A 21,728-nucleotide genomic window follows, 5' to 3' on the forward strand; every position below is an offset into this window, starting at 1 on the left:
CTATACAATTTGTCAACAATACTTTAATGTTATCTTAACACATTCTGAAATTTGTTTTATATGGCAAACTTATTAAGTAAACACTATTTTGAAATTTTAGAGTAAATAACTATATGAAACAATATGCACAAAGTGGCATTCTCTTAACCAAAGAATAGAGAGAAAAAAAAAACAGAAGTGTGTTATAGAATTTAGTTTTTGCTATCCAAATACCAAAAACTGGTCGCATGCATAGTGGGCCTATATGGACCACAGAAATGATGGGTCTATATGCATTTGATAACAAAAATAATTTTTCTATGGGGCGCTTGTGTGCAACTGGTTCAATTTCTCGACTCTTGCATACATCTGTAAGTGTTGCAACACCAAATCAATAATGGAGAACATTGCGAAACCTTTCTAATAGAAGCTTCTTTCATTATCCAACAAAAACAAATAATGTAGTAATAACTAAAGTAACATTGAGATCTCACTTTTATTCTTTCGTTTCCATTCAAATTTTCCAACAAACAATACATACATCACCAAAAGAAAAACAGCTTTTACTTGAGAGAAAAATTGGAATAAAAGAACAAAAGGAACAAACAAACTCCGTATGAGAGATCATAATTACAAACACAATGTAAAGTATGTGTATCTTCTATTTTATAATCTTACGGAAGTAGTCTCGAGAGCCGTTGATTACTCTCTGGTGATCTGAGAGGCACCGTCGAGAATTCTGATTCAGACGACAAAGATGCGTCTTGTCTTGTCTTCTCCGAATCTTGTTTGGCTTTGGTTGCTGCTGCTGCCTCTTCTGCTTCTCTTCTTTCTCGCTCTTCTGCGTCTTTGAGTAAGAAATCCACCCATAAATCCGCAAAAGACTGCAGATACAAAAATCCAAAAGAACAATATCTCTCAGTGAAAAAACTTGCTCTGTGTACTCATACGTTGGATCAGTGATGAAGGAGTTTTTACCTGGTTATCAGAAGCCGCCGCATTAGCATGTGAACCTGCAGACTTCCCACCCAATATTCCGCCAACAAAGCGACCGGGAAGGCCCAGTACGCCTCTAACAACACCTTTACCGCCTCCTCCTTGTTGTGCCACTCCAATCCGCTCTTTATCTTCCTCTGAGAATCCCAACATCCTGACCATTAGGTCCAATACCTACAAAGAAGCAATGAAACATCTGAGTTTGAATGTGAACGGCCCGAGAAAAGAAAACAAATTTCAATGTTCACCTCTTTGCTATGATTCTTCTGGAAGTACGTAACCAGTAATTTGATAACGATACGCCTGCAAAAGTTTGTTGGATTTCATCACTACATAAGACATCTAACTATGATAGGAGAATCGTAAAAATCTGAATGATTGTACAAATGGTGTACCTATCAACGAGATTATCCGACTCCACTGACATTCTATTTAGCCTCGTCATGCTCTGCTCAAGAACACGTCGTACTTTTGCGTTGTCTTCTTCAACCTTGCTTACTCTGTTTTTCCAGTCAGCTGCAACCTTTTCGGCTTGGACCAGTTTGGCTGTGAGGTCTTCCTTTTCTTTATTCGATGACTCTAACCGCTCATCAGCATCCTTACGCAATAGCAAAATAGTATTAGACCAATACGGAAATGGTAGTTCATTGTTAACAAAAGAAAATATATAGTTATATTCCTACTCTTAAACGAGCATTAAGCTTCATCATCTCGTCTTTAGCCACCATAAGCTCCCGTTCAAAATGCTCCTACATAATGGGCAAGAACACATCAATAAACTGAAAGAGAAAAAGGCAAGATTTTGAATATCTAATACTAAGTACTAACCTTAGCTTCGATTTCAGCATAATATTGGCCAAGAGCAGTTTGAAGATTTAAAAGTTCAACATTTTTGGACTCAATCGTTCTCAAACAGTTTGTAAGCTTTAAATTTAAGTCATCAATCGTTTCCTTTAACTTTCGGTTTTGATTGTCATTGCTCAGCCTGTTATCCTCTTGATTTGCCATTGCCTGCTTAAGTGTTCTCTCCAACTGCGATATCTGAGACCTTTGATATTCATTAGTCTGGCGAAGTTCTTCAATCAATTGGCTATCTTCATCCATTTTCTCAGACTCTTCGGTTTCCTGTAATATTATGGCAAAGAAAACATAAACCCATTGGTTTCTCATAAAAATAGCAAGACAATATTGTTTATGAATGAATTGCTAGAAAACAGAGATAATTTGTAAACGATGATCAAAAAGATAAGAACATGTAATAACAGATGGAGTCATGATGTCACAATAATTGATTATGTAGTTAATCATTACCCAACCTTTTCTAGCAAGTGTTGTTTGAGCCGGTTTAGTTCTTGCCGTGCCTTATCCCTTTCTCGTTTTGTTTCCTTCAGATCTGTTTCCAACCTCTTCAAAGACTTCTCCAGTTCTTCTTTTCGAGGAAAGCTTTCTTGCTTCTCCTAGTTATATATGGAACAGTTTAAGTAAGGAAGTATAAATAATTACTCTACATATAATAGCAATTCAGAATGTGTATACAATAAAGTTTATTCGGTTTAAAACCTTTTCCAAATTAATGGGATGTCTATTCAGAGACTCTGTTGCGTCTGGGAAGACTCTGCTACTGGTTGGCCTCCTGCTTTCTTCCAAAGCAGCTTCTAGCTCACTTCGTTTCAACTACGTAGTGAGGAAAAAGTAGGTCAGATTAGGTTATAGAATGACAATGAGGTAGTATGGAACACAGTAAACCTTAAGCTCGTTGTTTTCCTTCTCCAGAGCTTTGTTAGCTTCTTTTAGACGTTCCCTGGCAGTTCCGACATCGTGGCTCTCGTGACCATTCAACTTCATCTGTAATTGTTTGATTTCAAGTAATTTTGCATCCAGTTCAGTACGCACTTTGCTAGTCTCCAAGGAGGTCTGCAGATAATAACAACATTGTAAGCTAAAGATGGTGATTCCTGAACGAATACATAAAATGTAAGTCTTTCCTAATTCGAGGACTTACTTTGTTCTTGTCTAACCTCAGCGACTCGAGTTCCTCCTTGAAAGATTCACTCCGCTTCCGCTCCTCTGATGAAAGTAGGGTAAGTGAGAATACTAGAAAGGGAGATAAAAAAGAAGCACCAAAATACTAGTAATATTACATACCTTGTAGAGAAAGCTGGAGGTCTCTTAATTTTTCACGCTCTTTGGCAAGCTCTTTGGCTTGAACAGCTGCCAGTGATTTGGTTCTATCTTCTAGCATATCTGCAAGGTCCTAAAATGGCATCCAGATTACCGCTTAGAATTGGGTTTTTACCAAGTGCAATTAAAAAAAAAAGTACTTTCAATACAACTAAAAATGGTGTCTTTGAAGATCTACCCCCAAAAAATGGAACTTTGCTCAGAAACTCCCTAGTATGTGTATCCTAGAAAACAAACAGTTTAAAGACCATAAAGCATCTTAAACTAAACAATGGGGTTACCTTTTCATTTATCTGTGAATCGATATCCTTCCCTTTTCCATTGGACATATGGCTTCGAGTCTTTAAATTAGACAAAGATTTTTGTAACCGGCTGGGTGACTGAACGCTGTTTCCCTGGAGAAGGTTACAAATAAATCTAACAGCTTTAAACCTTCATGGTATAACTAAACAAAATCAGCAAATAAAGAATCTACAAGCTTATATCAAGATAAGAATGTTGACATAACGTTCGACCTAAAGAAAAACTTTTGTCTCCAACTAAATCCCGCCACTAAAACAACGCCGAGGATATAACCAATAATGCATTTCATTTCAGACAGTATAGCTCCTGAGTAGTTGCATTATCTATATAGATAATATGTATTGCAACCTAATCACATACTGGTGCAAACAAACACCTCATGTTTCTACCTTGGCAGCATTATTGACGTCAGTTCGAGCCTCTTTCAGATTTTGTTTCAAAGAGCCATTCTCCTGGTTCAATCTGGAAATCTGATCCTGTAAGTAATCAATTGGCATTTTGGTGTAAGGAGATCGGCTTAAAATATATATATATATATATATATATAAAGGTAAGAGAATCTTTACCTCTTTCTCTCTTAATAGAGCTGCATAATTCACTGATAAAGCTTTGATATCTGCTTCAGACTCCTGAAGCTTCTTAATCTCTGCCTTATACCTCTCAATCTAAAACACACACAAATCGAATCACAAACCAAGCAACCTATCATCACACAAACTACATTTTCGAGTAGCATTCCACTGATATCAAAAATGCCTAATCAATAAATCTATTATCTAAAATTTAAGACCTAATTACCTCATGATGAGCAGGCGATTCGATTCCGTTGGAGATCGGATACCTCGAAACGGACCTGGAAGACCTAAAACCATTTGAATTCCTCCGATTGGAATCCGATACATCGCCGAAGCCATTGGATGAACCGTAACTGTGGAGATCCTCTTCGTCTTCGTCGTCGTCATGCACATCGAGCGCGATCTTGTTCAAGTTCTCCTTCAGATTCTCAATCGAACTCCACATAGCTCCCTCTTTCTCTCTCTCTCTATCTCCTTCCACACCTACTCAGCCTTATATAAATTTACAGATTCCTCCTCCTCTCTCTCTCTATCGTATAAATCTTCGTCTCTCTCTCTCTCTCTCGAATGATATGAAGATCGGATTCTTCTTGCGCCAAATCGATCTATTTTTTCCCAGGACAGATTTGGAATTAATTACTCGTCGATACGTTTTAAAACAAATCACTTTTTTAGTAATTATTACTTATTACTAATGGGCTTTAACACTAAGGCTCAATATAGATGGTTGCGATTTTATTTTGACAGCCCATTATGAAATAAACCATAAGCCTAAACCCGTTGGTATTCTCTGTTATTATTATGACACATATTGGCCCATTGGTCTAACTTCATTTGACTGAGCATTCAAAATATAGTTTTTCCAATCAAAAAACAAATCTATAAGAATTTTGTACCAATGAAAAAACGTTAATATATATTTGTGGCTTTTAAGTGAATAACCAGAAGTTTTGCCCTCACATGCGGACATATTTATTTAAAAAATATATATTAATTTATATATTATTAGTTTAAAAATTAAAAAATTAAATAAAACATTGAATTTATACTATTTTATGAATCTTTCAATTTCTTAATTTCTTAAAATTTATTGATTTAAAAACATTATTTTTGGATAACAACACTAATATCTTGTAAATATATTGTTATCTTGAACAAAGTTTTATTATATTAATTTATAAACAATGATATAATTAAATAATCTAATATATAATTGTTAATATAAAGTGATGTTATTAAACAAAATTCTAGGAATTAGCATAATCTACAAAATCTCAAAATAAATCAAAGGCACAAGAATGTTAAACCAAACTCAGCTTTACATATTATATTAGTCAAAGTAAATAAGAGTATTGATATATGTATAATTATATTGTGAAATACTTCCTATAATAATTGAATAAACACTCAAGCAGAACAACTACGTTGACAAACAAAACATTAATATGTAATGTATATTTGAGGAAATTTTAATTTAAACAAAGTTATAATTCTTTAAAACTCATGAAAAATTAAAAGTAAATAAAGTAAATTTTAAATTTTCATAAATATAAGGTACTTGTTGTACAAAAAAATATTTTGAAAATATTCTTTTTGAAAGTTATTCTTACAGCTGGATGATAACAATAAATATTTAGTAAAAATAAAAACAAAGAATTATAAATTTTCAACTTAAATAACAAATACAAGTTATTCTTGCAATTGAAAGATAAGAATAAAAATAAAAATATCACGAAAATCACGTTAACAAACAAATATAAATCAAATTTATTGTTATTGTTTATATACTTCTTTTTAGTATTTTAATACTAAAATAAATTTAATAATTTTTAAAAATATGCCATGACATATTATGTTTACAAACAAATATAAATCAATTTTTGTTATTTTGTATAAAACTATTTATAATATTTTAGTATAATGATAAATCTAATTGTGATGTGTATATATAATACTAATTATAAAAATAAATAAATAAGAAATAAAGATGTAGATAAACACAAAATAAATACATGGAATTATCTTCTTCTTTTTTGAAAAACGTTTTACATTTATTTTTGAGATATTTTTATAATATTAGTTTGTAATCAGTTAAATAATGAGTTATATCATTTATTTATTAGATATTAAAACTTTAATTAATCAAGCTAAAATTGTTTAATAACTAATCCTAAAATCATGAAAACTATAACAAATAAGCAAATTTACTTTCCAAATAATGCTATAGATGCCCACGGCTTACCAATATGCCCAGTCTCCTTTATATCACAAAAGTCTTCATTTAATATACTAGCAGTAGCTGGGGGGGTTTCCCTCTCATCTGACATTTGATTTATAACATTTTAATATAATTATAGGAATTAATTATGGATATCTGACTTTTTTGTTATTGTTTGTCCCTCATTGGATGGAACAACGCACTTGAAGACAAGATAATAATTGTTTGGCTGAAGAGAAAAATATCTTCGCTAGTTAGCAACGAAGAGAAAAATATCTTCGCTAGTTAACAATAGAAGAGAAAAAGATCTCGAATATAACAGCAGTGCCTCTTTGAGACCAAGTCTTGGCGAGAAGTTAGCCAACAAGGACAATGCATCTCCGTTGAGAAATATACTTTTATCATGGAATATGCCAAAATCATGAAATTGTGCTTTTACAACTAAAAAGTTAATGTAAGCAAAGACAGCGCATAACGTTAAAAACATCAAAAACAAAGGTAAAAAAGAATCACCATTTCTGTAACAGATGATTGATTAAGTAAAAGTTTTTAATACTTTTTTTGTTTTTTTTTTGACCTTTGGTGATACTATACCTTTTATGGGAAGTGCGTAGAAAATTGACGGATACCAACCAATAGCAGAAGAAAATATCTAAGGCTAAAACACGTGGTGTGTCTTGCCATTCCATGACTACGCGGGCCAGCACTAACTTTTTAAATAATTTACCATAACAAAACAAGTTTTATATAGTTTTAATCGTACCAAAAATTAACACATTAACCGATTTTTCTTTTATAAAAACGTGAGAAGGACCGACGTGGGCACTCTCAGCCACGTAATATCTCTCCCGAGATATTCGTTTAATTCAAAAATATATCGAAACCAACCATATTATAAAAGATAAGGAGGAATCGAAGAGGATATAGCTAACAAGCGCAGCAATAGCAATAAACGATTCCGATTCAATGGCGGAGGAGACGGAGAAGAAGAAGTACATTACTCACGACGATCTCCGCAGCCACAACAAACCCGGAGATCTATGGATCGCGATCCAAGGCAAAGTCTACGACGTCTCCGATTGGATCAAATCCCACCCCGGAGGCGACACGATCATCCTCAACCTCGTCGGCCAAGACGTAACCGACGCGTTCACCGCGTTCCACCCCGGAACCGCCTGGCACCGCCTCGACGGCCTCTTCACCGGCTACCACATCGGTGACTACCGAATCTCGGAGGTCTCCCGCGACTACCGCCGCATGGCCACGGAGTTCCGCAAGCTCGGCCTCTTCGAATCCAAGGGACACAACACTCTCTACACGCTGTCCTTCATCGCCGCCATGTTCGCCGGCGTCCTCTACGGCGTTTTGGCTTGCGACTCGATCGTCGCTCACCAGATCGCCGCCGCGCTTCTCGGACTCCTCTGGATCCAGAGCGCGTACATAGGCCACGACTCGGGGCACTACGTCATCATGTCGAACAAGAAGTATAACAGAATCGCGCAGCTCGTCGCCGGTAACTGCCTAACCGGAATCTCGATCGCGTGGTGGAAGTGGACTCACAACGCTCACCACCTCGCGTGCAACAGCCTCGATTACGATCCCGATCTCCAGCACATCCCCGTCTTCGCCGTTTCCACCAAGTTCTTCAACTCGATGACGTCACGGTTTTACGATCGGAAGCTCACGTTCGATCCCGTGGCGAAGCTCTTGGTTAGCTACCAGCATTTCACTTACTACCCTGTCATGTGCTTTGGGAGGATCAACCTCTTTGTACAGACGTTCCTCTTGCTGTTCTCCCGACGCGAAGTTGAGGATCGCCTCCTCAACTTCGCGGGGATCTTGGTGTTCTGGACGTGGTTCCCACTCTTGGTTTATTGTCTACCGACCTGGCCTGAGAGATTCTTATTCGTGTTTACGAGCTTTACCGTCACAGCCCTTCAGCATATACAATTCACGCTTAACCATTTCGCTGCTGATGTCTACATGGGCCCACCCACGGGGCACGACTGGTTCGAGAAGCAAGCGGCCGGGACGTTGGATATCACGTGCGTACCGTATATGGATTGGTTTTACGGTGGGTTGCAGTTTCAGCTGGAGCACCATTTGTTCCCTCGGCTGCCGAGGTGTAATCTACGGAAAGTGGCTCCCGTGGTTCAGGAGCTTTGCAAGAAGCATAAGCTTCCGTATAGGACCATGTCGTGGTGGGAGGCGAATAAGTTGACCGTTAGGACGTTGAAGAAAGCGGCTTATCAAGCTAGAGATAAGGCTAATCCTGTGGTTAAGAACTTGGTTTGGGAAGCTTTGAATACCCATGGTTAAAATCAAACAAAGAGCTTTTGTTTTGTTTTGTTTTTTTGTTTGATTATCATCATTATGTGTTTTATTTACTTTTGCTTTTGAAGCTTTTGAAAATTTTCGTTTTGTTACAATGGAAGAAGAGATGTTAGATTGAACTGAATCGAGAATTTGCCTATAGATTAACTATTCCGTATGGGACTCTCGATATATTATTATTTGAATTTTGTTTTCTCGTTCTTGTGTTGCTTTTATTATTGTCCTTTAACATGGCTCTTTTTGATACTTGTGAACTGTGACTTTTGTGGTTATGCTTTGTTCAATGTTCTGTGGTGTGGGTGTTATTTGATATTATCCCTGATATTATAAGGTTTAAAAGATCAAATGGTGGCCGCTCTGGGCTGTTTTGCTTTCTCATACTTTTTTAGGTGTAAGCAAACAAACTACAATTGTTCTTTGATATTCAAATGATCTCTGCACCACTTTGTCAAGGCCCAAGCCCGTGCTCTGAACACTTATAGTCCGGAAGCCCAAGAACACAGCGAATGTTGGTCTTGAACGGTTTGGTCCGAGAAAGAGGAGATGGATTAGTTCATGATTACAATTTACAAACTTTAGAATCCACTGATCTTTTGGTTAAATCTTTAATTGGCGGGATCCACGGTAGCTTGTCACCGAGCAACGGAACAGGTGAGGAAGGAGCTGTGTTTAAGGCGGCGAATTTAACGGATATATTATAACTGATTAGTTGACAAAAAGAGTCACTAGCTGATATTTTCAATAAAAGAGGATCAGTCATTTTCTATAACTAAAGATACAAAGAAGATAGGTATATAACTCGAAACGTGGTAGAGAAACAGACAAAAGGGAACAACAAAACGTGGTGCAGAAGAGAGCATCATCATGATCACTGTGACTTCTGAGTTTGGTCCACTTTCGTTTGCTGCCAAGAAAAAAACATTAACAGATAAAACAACAAAAGTTAGCCCACTTTCCACGTACATAGCATAACTTACGAAACCTTATTCATATGTTTTTAATTCACAGATATACCTAGCTTTGTGAAGGATAATTGAGTTGAGACTCTTACATAATCATGTAGACACACATGAACGTGTGTAATCAGAACCAGTCAGATTTTGACGGCTCTGAGCAAAATCAATTTGAAATGGTCGGATACTTGACCCCCTAGCATCACTTTTGGGATGTATGTATTGTATAAAGTCTGCAATTAGCAATTAGTAAAAGTTAAAAAAAAAAGTCTGCAATTAGTATCTAAATATTAGTTTATTAACACAAAAACACACAGTTATAAACACAAAGATGTGTATGCGTGTGCATGTGTTAGTGGGTTTGCTCCATAGTGTAAAGAATGAGAAGTGAGAAGTGACTTGATGTGCACAAAGTTACCTTTGCAAAAAAGGCCAAGGCCGGTCCATAACAAATTAGTATTTGCCACTATGTCCTTATATCTTTTTTTACTCATCTATCATTTAAAAAATTTGTATATCCTTATATGAAACCACCAAATGGGCCAAATTGATTAGTGCATACTGATCTTGCTAGATCTTCCAAACAATCTTCCCATCACAGTCTTGTTCTTTTGACAAAAATATTGTTGTTTTATTCCATTGTTTATTAGATGTTAAAACGCGATTTGACTACTCCCTTTTTTGGTTTTATCTTTAAACTAACTTATACACCAAAATTATCAACGGTGGCCGCAAGGCCCGCAAGGCCAATTTGCTAACAAAAGCTTTCTCAAACATTTTTAAGAGCATTTCCGATATAAAATTCCATTTTTTCATTCAAAATAGAGTAGAAATAAATTTGGAGAAAAAATCATCGAACCCATTTCATTTTCCACTCTATAATAGAGTGATAAACAAACAAAAAATAAATTGTTCTATAAATAGAGTAAACTTCATTATAGAGTAGAAAATGTAATGGAATTGGAATACTTTTTACTCCATATTCATTTTTATTCTATTTTAGAGTAGAAAATAGAGTTGGGTTAGAGATACCCTAAACAACTTATTTTAAATATTGTATCTGGATTTAGCCAAAACTCAAAACCCTTCAAAACTAACATAACAAATGTGATTACTTTTATAATCAACAGCTATAGCCATGGGCGGATATTAAACCCTGCACTTGGTAGAAAGTTTGTAGATCCGCCTATATGTTTTTGAGGTTTATAATATTCTTACATTAAAAAAAAAGTTATAAGGTAGAGAAAACAATTTTTAAGGTAAAAAACAATTTTACAAACGCTCGTAGCTTGGTGGTAAAGGAGGTACAGCTGTACTGCCCGCCACCCGGGTTCGAGCCTTGGCCACAACGGATTTAACATCCCTTCCGTTGGGGCGCTGGACCCCTTTCGGGGATAGTTGAGAATGTGGCTGCCCAGATACCAGAGTTATCAAAAAAAAAAAAAACAATTTTACAATTTTACTATATAAGGTAAAAAAACCATAGTAGGCACGATCTTATTTTGCCAATATGAATTTTACATAGTGGCACATATTATGGAAATTTTATATTGATTCGTGATCTCTATTACAAAAAATTACTCTTATCTGGAAAATTTGTTTTAACTTTTAAGTTCGAGTCTTTGAAAAAACTAGGTGTCCATGTGCATAAAGTATTTTGAATCTTTAATACATTCGCTAGGAAACTAAAGATATAATTTAAGACAGTGCATCATCAGCATCACTACTATTCACCAGCACATAGTTTAATATATGCCTTGGGTTTTTGGATTTATAAACATTCGAAGTGTAAATGGTATATACTGCTGGATATTTTTTTGAAAAAGAAAAGAGTTAAACCCGAATCTATTAGAGATACAGACCTAACTCCCAGGTGAGAAGTGCAGTCCACAAATAGATCTTTTCCCGGATATTCAAATGGGCTGAAATGCAGTAGTTCATATCCGTGTAAGGTGACCAGGAAAATGTAATTTAGTTTCGCTTGGCAGGTAGATCGAACCTGAAATGTGGTGACATCCCAAAACCTTCTACTTATCACTTGACCACAAGCCTCCGGTCAACGCTATTGGATATTTGTCTTCGTCATTTCTAATTTCATTTATAGGTACGTGATTATGATTCACATATCAACTTTAGTTGCGCATTGCCCTCTTGAATTCGTGAGTTCAAACTATAATATTACATGAAATAACAAACATTCCAGTTACATGTTGTCTACTTTGGTAAGAGTACATTAAGCGCTATGCAAGCATAATTGGTTCAGCTGGCAAGAAGATTTATTATTATTTGATAGACTACTCTATGATGCTACGTACGAATCGAAAAGTGACCTATATTCAATATTGAACTACCAAATAAACAATTGACAGTTGAATTGAGATCAATAAAACATATAGTAAAGATCCAAGATTTGTAAAAGATATCACAACCAGCAATGTGATCGTATAGTATTAGCATATGAGCCACTTATTGCATATACATGTTTTTTATATGGAATATAAATAATGGAGTGGTTACATAACCATAAAGGGTAAGGGCATATGAATATGATCAAAAGAAGAAAGAAAGTAAAGGGTTATGAGCTGAGATCAATATATAGCTTTACACGTTAGAAGTAGTTAGTGCATATGAATCCATCACCATTATAAAGCTGTACTTAAATATATTTAACTTTCTTGCTTTTTTGTTTGTTTGATCAACGAACTTTCTTGCTACATGACGAAATTTTTTATAGTAGTAATATGTACAGACTGATTAGTTATTTATTGGTGTTTAGTTTTAATTTTGTTAATGCATAGTGATCTAGCGAATGTTTTAGGTAAAGGGCATGACCACTACCAAAATCTCCAAAAGAAACTTTATAACTTCAAATATTTAGTTTTTTGCTCTAAAAAAAACTTCAAAACTTCAAATTTAGAGTTTTAAAGAGTGAAACTTCATATTTGGAGTTTTACTACTCAAAACTCCAAATTTGAAGTTTCATCTATTTATTTGCATTTTGATCTTTATAATTAGTTACACATCATATTTATAATTTTCAAGTATTTTAACATTTATTGTTTTATTCTTTAAAACTTTTGTATATCATAAATATTTCAAATTATTTTAATAAATTCAAATTTTACACATAAAATTAAAAAATATATTTAAATATGATTTATAATATTTAAAACTAGAATTAGACTACAAGAATATTACAAAAGAAACTTAATAAAAAAACTTTTTAAAAAGATACATGAAAACATAATTATTAAACAAATTTAAATTTTACAACAACAGTAATAGTCTAGTAAATTTTGTCCAACCAAATTTTGTGTAACCGAAGATGGAGCATTACAAAAATAATTTTATGGAATAATGTGGTATTTTGCTTGTCGTTTAATATTTAATTATGTATTTCTATTTATAATTTTATATTTTAGTATAATATTTTATTAATTAATATTACTGTAATATTTTTATATATTTGCTAGTTACTTATAATTTTTTTATAGATTTATATTAATTATGACAAATATAAAGATCATAGTGTAAATTACAAATAATTTTGAAGTTTTACTTTTGGAAAAAAACATTTTGAAACTTTAAATATAGAGTTTTATAAACTTTAAAATAGAGAGATATTTTGGAAATATTGTAAAAAACCGCGAGAAGATTTTTTTTTTTTTTTCAACAACTGCGAGAAGTCTAGGCTAAGGAAAGTATAGAGACAGACCTTTCAGTGTTTGAAAAGCAAAGTATAATTACTAAAGGAAATAATAATAAACATTTTTATTAGTTTATTGTTATTTTCAGAAAATAATCAAAAGAAATAAGGTTACGGGTTACCTCATGTGTTATGTCATTTTCAGCTACCCCTTCTGGTTGCAGAGGTAAAATACCAAATTAACACACGGTTTTTTTCCAACATCTATGAACTGTTTTTAGTTAAACACAGACCAAAATCCAAATAAAAATCCATTTATATGCGATATAATTAAACTGAAAAACATTTACGTTTTGATTAAGAGTCAAGTTTAATTACAATACATTTTTAGTGGTTTCACACTTCAGTTTAAATATACTCAATATGTTATTTCAACATTACCTTTGTCATTATGTTATTTACAGATATATACTTTACCAAAAAGAATATTTATATCTACTTTACAACGCCGGTTGGGTATTATTTAAAAAGAAATAGTAGTATACAGGTTGATGAGTAAGACAGCATTATTATTGGTGCTATGATATTTTTCATTATTTTCTTGTTTGTAAGTTCCCATGAAATACTTTTCTTAAGGGTTTTTCATAAAAAAAAAAGAACAGTTACATATAGTATTATTTATTCTTTTCACAAACAAAATATAGTAACAGCACGCGCAGACACGCGCAGACACTGTATTCCATATTTCTTTTTATTTAAACCCATAATAAAATGGGGGAAAAGAAAATAGAAAGAAGAGAAAACAGCAGGGAGCAAACGTCTGCTTCTTCTTCTCTCTTCCTCTCTCGCCTCTCTCTCTCTCTTCCGTTTCTCTTTTGTCCTCCTTCCTCCTCTTCACTGTCTGTATCACTTCATACTTACAATCGAACCCGAAACGTCTCTTCTTCCTTCTCTCTCTTTCTATCTATTTTTAAAACTAGATTTATTTTTTCCTCGCCTCTGGTCTCCTTGATGATACCCTTTGTCCTCATTCCCCACTCTCGGCAAATCCGAAATTCCGACAAACCCATTTCATCCCCATCTCCCACTCTCAGGAAAAAAAACTAATCTTGCTTGTCTTTTCAATAACGAACCGGCATTCCCACTCGCAAATCTAAGAGAAAGTTGGATACTTTTTCGGTCTGAATCTCGAGAATTCTGAAGATTCACAGACCCACTTGCTCTCCTATTCAAAGGTATGTAATGAAAATTCGAGATGGGTTTCTTAAATTTTTCTGATTGGTTCATTAAATCTGTTCCTTGCTCCTAACTGATAGATGATGGGGTTTGGTATTTAATGATGTATGGTGTTACCATATATTCTACTGATGTAAGCTTCAAGACAACATGTTTTGTATACCTAATACCTAATCTTTTTTTTATTAATTGTCATCAATTTAAATCTTGATGTTGAAGGCATATATATGACACAAGCTTTCTCCTTTTGGTTCCTGTCCGAAAATAGTGGACTCAGTCTCACAGTATTATTTTCTCTTCTTCATTTTAGATTTAACTATGCATGTGTCCTAAAGCAAATCTGGTCCAAAACTTTATCTCTTTGATTATATATGTTGTTTATAAGCTTTTAATTCTTATATTATATATCATATTATCTTTTGATATTGTTATGGTTTCCACTGTTTGATGTGTAAAAGGTTATATAAATTTCATGATAATTTGTGTTTGTTTTTTCAGGATGGAAGCAGAAACGTCTTGGACTCACTATCCATACAACTACGTCCCTGAAGCTGAAACATACTCTGAGCCTAGCGACGATGAGACCAAAGACCAAACCTTTTCGATGGACACTCTCCTCCCAGACGATCTACTAGAAAGAATCTTATCCTTTCTCCCCATCGCAAGCATCTTCAGAGCTGGCACGGTCTGCAAAAGATGGAACGAGATCGTCTCATCTCGAAGATTCTTATGGAACTTCTCCTCCAACAACAACAACAACTCTGCCTCTCAGAGGCCTTGGTACTTCATGTTCACTAGCACCGACGACCCATCCGGTTACGCGTACGACCCGGTTATCAAGAAATGGTACACCTTTGATCTCCCTTGCATCGAGACTTCGAATTGGTTCGTCGCTTCCTCTTGTGGGTTGGTTTGTTTCATGGACAACGACTGTAGAAACAAGATCTACGTCTCCAACCCTATCACCAAGCAGTGGAGGAGGCTCATCGAACCGCCCGGTCACAGGTCTACGGACTACACAGCGTTGTCTACCTCCATGAACAGAGCAAAACAGAGCTACTCTGTTTCGGTGGTGAAGTCAAAGCAAGTTCAAGGGAACTTCTTCCAGTGGGAGCTCTCTATTCATCTCTACAGCTCCGAAACGATGACGTGGACGACGTCCTTAACCGACGTGTTAACCGGATGGAGAGGAGGAGACGAGAGTGTGATCATCGACAACGTTCTCTACTTCTTGATCTACTCAACAGGAGGCAACTCTGATCATCGACACGGCTTGATCGCTTCTAACTTATCCTCCACGTCATCCTTAATGAGTAGTTTCATTCCGATGCCGTGTTCTTTAACCTGCGGGAGGCTGATGAACCTCAAGGAGAGGCTTGTGGTCGTTGGAGGGATAGGGAAGCACGACAGGCCAGACATTATCAAAGGGATTGGGATATGGTGTTTGAAAGGAGGAGGAGGAGGTGGGGGAGAGTGGCAAGAGATGGCGAGGATGCCTCAGAGATACTTCCAAGGGTTTGGTGAGCTGGACGATGTGTTTGCTAGCAGTGGCAGCGATGATGTTGTTTACATTCAGAGCTATGGTTCTCCTGCGCTTTTGACTTTTGACATGAAGTTGAAGTGTTGGAAGTGGTCTCAGAAGTGTCCTGTCTCCAAGAAGTTCCCTCTTCAGCTCTTCACTGGGTTTTGCTTCGAGCCAAGACTCGAGATTGCTCCTTGAGCTATGATGATCACGAGTAATGCTTTTGTTATTTACAGTTTGGTACTTTATTAATTAAAGAGACCAATATATTTTTAATTTTAATCAATCGAATCCTCGTTCTTTCTCTGTGTCTGTTAACATGTGGCCCACAATATCTCATGGTCTGAAACTCGAGGTTGTCTTGTTGCTGTTCCTGGAGGATAAAGTAAAAAAAAATTATTTAAGTAAAAGTTATTATTAATGTTTTTTTTTCTTTTTAATGTGTGTCTATTATAGATAGCTGTAAATTTATTTAAAGATTTTGTTTTTGTACTTTGATGAAAACTGGACCTAGTTTGGTGAGATGTGATTTGTCAGGTTTGGCAGTGTTAGGTTTACAGGTAATGTGGACAACAGCTATTTTGTTGTATTATTTTATAGTTTTTCTAAGGCTCACTTATTTCAGTTTTTAATAGCTTTAATAATTTGCTTAAATTATACTGTCTCTCTCAATTATAACGTTTCTATGGATTCTGCCAAAAAAAATTGTCATTAAGGATTGATATTGATCAACAAGGTTTAGACCTAAACATTCCATCACAGACTGAAACAGATTGCAATAAAGGTTTTTATTAAAAAACAAACCAATTGCGGGCCGCCACGAATCAGTGAAGTCCGCGAACAGTGTAAGAAACTCATTAAAATCGATTTTTAATTAGTAATTTTTGTAACCGATCCTTAAAGGTTTTATGGGGGTCCACGCACTAAAAACCTCACTAAAAACCCCAGATAAACATGCTTTAAGACATTGGATCGAAGTATATAGTAACTAAACTGAATATAGATATGTAATATGATTTTCCTTTATAGGGGATACATATCTGAGACCAAATAAGATGTTTTTGGAGACTAGTCTAAATAATCCACCCTAAGCCCAGTTATCATCCAACAAATTTGATCTCAATAAAACATTCCGGAAGAAAAGGAGTTCGTCCCACTTCTGTAAAACACTGTATTCAATAGATTATAGTGTTCTTTTTATAGCACTGCCTGCTAACTTGGCACCACGAGAAGAGGTACCACTTCCTGATGTAAAGGCATGGCTTTGGCAAAGCCTATTAGATGGGGGAAAGCATATGGGATACGTAGCCTATTACACCAAGAGTCTTTCTTCTTTCAAGGCGGCAAAATCAAAGTTAGACGGTTTAGTTAGATCATTAAAAAGGAAATAATGTAGAAAGGCAAATCTTTTTTTTTTTGAAACACAGAAAGACAAATCTTTAAAAAGGAAAAATAGCTTCTGTTAAAACATTATAAAAGGAGGTTACGGTATTCTATTTTGTTTCATTCCCACCATTCATCACGCTTTCTAGATATCAAGATTTGCTTCCAAAACTTTCTTTCTTGTTCAACTTCGGTAGATAATGGCGATAAGAACAAGAATCTTCAGCTTCGTGTTCGTGATGATGATGAGCTTCACGGTTCTCTTGAGTTCCTGCTCGGCGAGGGTCTACAAAGTTGGAGATTCCGAGGGATGGACTGCCAAGGACGACGTCTACTACGCTTGGGCTGAAACCGACCATAAGGAGTTCCAGGTGGGAGATTCTCTCGTCTTCAAATATGATCCCATCATCAACGACGTGACTCATGTTTCTGGCTCTTTGGAATACGAGTTCTGCGACTATTCTTCTCCTAAAGCCGTCTACAACACAGGACACGATGTTGTGACTCTCACAGAACCAGGTTTCCACTACTTCATCACCTCCAACCAAGGTCAATGCGTATTGGGACAGAAGCTAGAAGTTCTTGTCATCCATGACCTCTCCAGTCCGGTTCCTCCACCAACACCACCTAGCAAGATCCTTCCTGTCGGAAACACCTACAAGGTCGGAGACTCAAAAGGATGGACCGTTTATGATAGTGACTTCTATAGCAAGTGGAGTGAGGAGAAACAGTTTCATGTTGGAGATAGTCTTATTTTCGAATACGCCAATGAAATCAACGACGTCTATGAGATCAACGGAGATCTAGAATTCATAACATGCGACCCAACGTCTCCTGTAGATGTGCACAAGACGGGGCACGATCTTGTTAGGCTTACGGAACCGGGAGTTCATTATTTCATAACCTCACAGTCTGGTTATTGTGAAGCTGGGCTTAAACTTCGAGTCATGGTGGGACCAAAACCCAAAGCTGTTACTTACCCTAATTTTCCCAAGAAGGTGGTCTTGTCAGCTATGGAACGCCTCAACAACTGGTTGAATACTTTCAAACACCAGCCCCATCATTAAACCCATTCGTTTGGATTTGTTGTTTTCTTTCTCTAGTCTCGTTTGTTGTTTAGCATCTTTAATTAGTGCTTTTGTTTGAGAGTTCTTTTCTATTACCATCGTTGTATATTTTACTTGATATGAGCAGAATATTCAATAAAATTTCATGTTTGCTCAAACATAACTACATGCCAAAGAAGTGTATCACAATAAACACCAGACCAAATATATCCAAAAAGATTCACTAAAAACGGCATTAAGCTCATCAATACACATATTAGATCTTATAAACTTGAAACAACATTAAGATCAAAAACAACATGAATTATTGCATTGCGCGTTGTAGCTCCATGCTGTAAGCTTATATGATATCTCCTTTTTAGCAAATGTCTTTCTACGAAGGTGGATTCTAAGTTAATCTAATTAATAAAATTAGGAAACTAACACATATATTTAAATGAATGCGCCATTAAATGTTTTCTCATAAACAAATCCAAAGCTCTTTTGACATAAACATAGCAAACGATTTAGCTATCTAAAGAAACCGGAAATTGGTTCATAAACCGAACCAGTTATTAGATTAGTTAGGTGATCTAATCTAGTATATCTATCTATACTATTAAATGAGAAGGAGTCTTAAAAATCTAATTAAACAAGGTTGTTAGACCATTTCATTAGACTTAACTATTTTTTTGTTCTTACCTTATATTTCTCTAACTATATAAATACTTTATATATTTAAATGAACTCATTTATTATTCACCCATAATCTATTATATAATTACTTTAACAATAACTCCTCATGAATATATGACAGATTATTCAAACATGTTTATACATGACGTGATTATTACCACATATAGTTCTATTAATAGTATAAAAATTTCAATGGTTAAGTTATTTTTAATATTGGTTGTAACGGAGAATCCTCTAATGTATAACAATTTTTTTTCATTTTTATGTGAATTGGAAACTAAAAATCTTAATGTCAACAATTCAACTATGAAACATTAATTTAATTAATTACATGAAATCAATTATTAAGATTTGATCTTACATTCTTATATATGAACTAAATGATTAATCTTATCATAAAAAATATCAAATGGTTCTAAACAGGTTGGAGATTTAAATGGAATTAGTAAAAAAGATATTGGTTTAAATATAACATATTTATTTACTTTACAAATTCTAACAATGTATATGATACGTTTTATTGAATTTTCACAAATGTAAAATATCTTACGCTTTAAATCGGGTAGTTTAGGTTGTTTGGAAAAAAATATAGGATAAATAGTTAACTATTAATTATTTGAATAAAAATATTCGAGTCATTAAATTTTTTTTTGCTTAATTTAGTTTATAAATAGTATTTTTAGGATATTTGGTTATTTAGAAGTTAAATATAATTAATATTTGTAGGAATATAATTTCTATTTTAAAAATTTAAGTACTCATTTGGTTCTCAGTTCGATTTATATTTTTCGATTCCAAAAATATAGGATATGTTCGGTTACTTATAAATTCAGATTAATTTTGTTTTGTTTTTTCAGTTTGATACGGTTCAGTGCACCCAGTAAATGTACACAAACCTATATATTATCTTTTATATAAATTATATAAAAAGAATTTATTTAATTTTAAAAATAAACCCGCGTCTTCTAAGCGCGGATCAAAATCTAGTATACTATTAAAAGAGAATTATTCCAAAAAATCTTCTTAAAAAGATTGTTGCACCTATTAGTAACTAATTATTTTCTTTGGTCTTACATTATATTTCTCTAACTATATCATAATAAATGTTTCTATTTGTCTTTTAATCTTAATGGATCCGAAATCTAATATCAAAGCAAATTAATTGAAATTGGGTAGTTATGATTTGTGCTCGGTTTGGTATAATTAATTTACTTCCAAAATTCATAAATGTAACTTTAAAATAATAATTAAAACCTATAAATTAAAATGTATAACATAAATACAATGAATTTACCTAATATGACAAATCAAATAGTTTATTTAGTTTTATGTACTAATGTAAAATATATGAGAAGTCAAATAATTTTTTGAAAAAATATTATCATATTTTTCTGGGTTTTGACCGGGTTAACCGGTGTCGGTTCACGGGTTAATGACGATTTTTTTTTGGTTTTATCAGATTTTTAATTAATAAATTTCATTAAATCTGAATTTTGCGAAAACATATCACTCGGTAAAACCTCTAATAGAATGCTAAATGAAAAACATAAGCACGTCTGGATTATATACAGCCATTGGGTTTACTGGCTTGACTGTGGGTCCAGATCGGATATAAAAATACTATTTATATTTTGAATAAAAATATTTAGATAATTTATTTTTTGGGTAATACGGTTTATAGTGGTATTCTAGGATATTTGGTTATTTAAAAATTAAATATAATTAATATTTATAGGTAAATAATTTGTATTTTAAAATTTTTGATACCCTTTCAGTTTCCTGTTCGGTTTTAATTTTTTGGTTCCAAAGAATAGGATAAGCTCGGTCATTTATGAATTTTGATTCAATTTTGTTTTTATTTTTCTCAGTTTGGTACGGTTTTGTTGCCCGTTTGCGGATAATTGTTCCTAGACTTATACACTATATCTTATATAAAAATTCATTTAAAAAAATTCTTTACGTCCGAAAATAAATTCGCGCTGTCAAAATCTAGTTGATAACATTACAAAACTTAACACTTTTGTTTTAGGATGTAACTGGTAACCATAATAAGAACACTACGAATGGTTAAAAAAAAAAGAGTAATAACAAAATTTTAGGAATGATGAAGAATGATGATTCTTTATCAAATTTTAACGAGGAATAGTTTTGTTCTATAATTCTCTACAAACAAAACAAAGAGGAGGAATAAAAAGAAAAAAATATTTATCATGAATGGTAAATGTTTGGGAACCTAGTGTTACTCTTTGTTCCTTTGCTCACCATTCAAAACTTTAATGTAATTAAGAAGCATCCAAGAATACATTAATACGACCAGAGTTAGAAGACAAGAAAAATGAATGCACAATTTAATGTTTTCTTAGAAACAAATCGAAACTCTTTGACCAAATATATAGCATATCTAAAGAAAACCGGAAATTGGTTCATAAACCGAACCGGTTATTAGATAGTCAAGGTGATCTAGTCAATAACATTAAGAAACTTAATACTTTTGTCTTAATGCAATTAGTAAGAAGCATTCAAGATTACATTCCCATTAAATCCAAGCAGAGTCAAAGACCAAAAAGGAAACAAATCCGCCATTTGAATGTTTTCTCAGAAACAAATCCAAAGCTATTTGACCATATATTTAATCATCTAAAGTAAACCGGAAATTGGTT

General features: G+C 34.1%; 4 protein-coding genes across 5 annotated transcripts; 3 read left to right on the forward strand and 1 right to left on the reverse strand.

Moving 5' to 3' along the window:
* Positions 1–439: 439 nt before the first annotated feature.
* LOC106415854 (golgin candidate 3) lies at positions 440–4,683 on the reverse strand. Its single transcript, XM_013856661.3, has 15 exons — positions 4,258–4,683; positions 4,026–4,124; positions 3,849–3,935; positions 3,438–3,551; positions 3,121–3,229; positions 2,978–3,042; positions 2,722–2,889; positions 2,536–2,649; positions 2,292–2,432; positions 1,804–2,100; positions 1,659–1,724; positions 1,371–1,573; positions 1,224–1,278; positions 958–1,149; positions 440–863 (listed from the first exon to the last, which is right to left on the reverse strand). The coding sequence occupies exons 1-15, from the start codon at positions 4,477–4,479 to the stop codon at positions 654–656; spliced, it is 2,142 nt and encodes a 713-aa protein (XP_013712115.2). The 5' UTR covers positions 4,480–4,683; the 3' UTR covers positions 440–653.
* Positions 4,684–7,080: 2,397 nt separating this feature from the next.
* Positions 7,081–8,710, forward strand: LOC106415511 (delta(8)-fatty-acid desaturase 1). The gene has a single exon (XM_013856251.3). It carries the CDS (start codon positions 7,219–7,221, stop codon positions 8,569–8,571), a length of 1,353 nt encoding a protein of 450 aa, XP_013711705.2. The 5' UTR covers positions 7,081–7,218; the 3' UTR covers positions 8,572–8,710.
* Positions 8,711–13,955: 5,245 nt separating this feature from the next.
* LOC106416189 (F-box/kelch-repeat protein At3g61590) lies at positions 13,956–16,249 on the forward strand. 2 transcript variants are annotated; one of them, XM_013857029.3, is made up of 2 exons: positions 13,956–14,420; positions 14,920–16,249. In XM_013857029.3, exon 2 carries the CDS (start codon positions 14,921–14,923, stop codon positions 16,139–16,141), a length of 1,221 nt encoding a protein of 406 aa, XP_013712483.2. In that variant the 5' UTR covers positions 13,956–14,420; position 14,920; the 3' UTR covers positions 16,142–16,249. The 2 variants fall into 2 exon arrangements, with proteins under 2 accessions (XP_013712483.2, XP_013712484.2); XM_013857030.3 differs by lacking the exon at positions 13,956–14,420 and adding an exon at positions 14,485–14,764.
* A 205-nt stretch (positions 16,250–16,454) lies between these two features.
* On the forward strand, positions 16,455–21,536 carry LOC106413351 (early nodulin-55-2-like). Its single transcript, XM_048764885.1, has one exon. It carries the CDS (start codon positions 17,527–17,529, stop codon positions 18,391–18,393), a length of 867 nt encoding a protein of 288 aa, XP_048620842.1. The 5' UTR covers positions 16,455–17,526; the 3' UTR covers positions 18,394–21,536.
* The last annotated feature ends 192 nt before the right edge of the window (positions 21,537–21,728 follow it).

Source organism: Brassica napus, chromosome C8, assembly GCF_020379485.1.
Source record: "Brassica napus cultivar Da-Ae chromosome C8, Da-Ae, whole genome shotgun sequence".
Lineage (NCBI taxonomy): Eukaryota > Viridiplantae > Streptophyta > Magnoliopsida > Brassicales > Brassicaceae > Brassica > Brassica napus.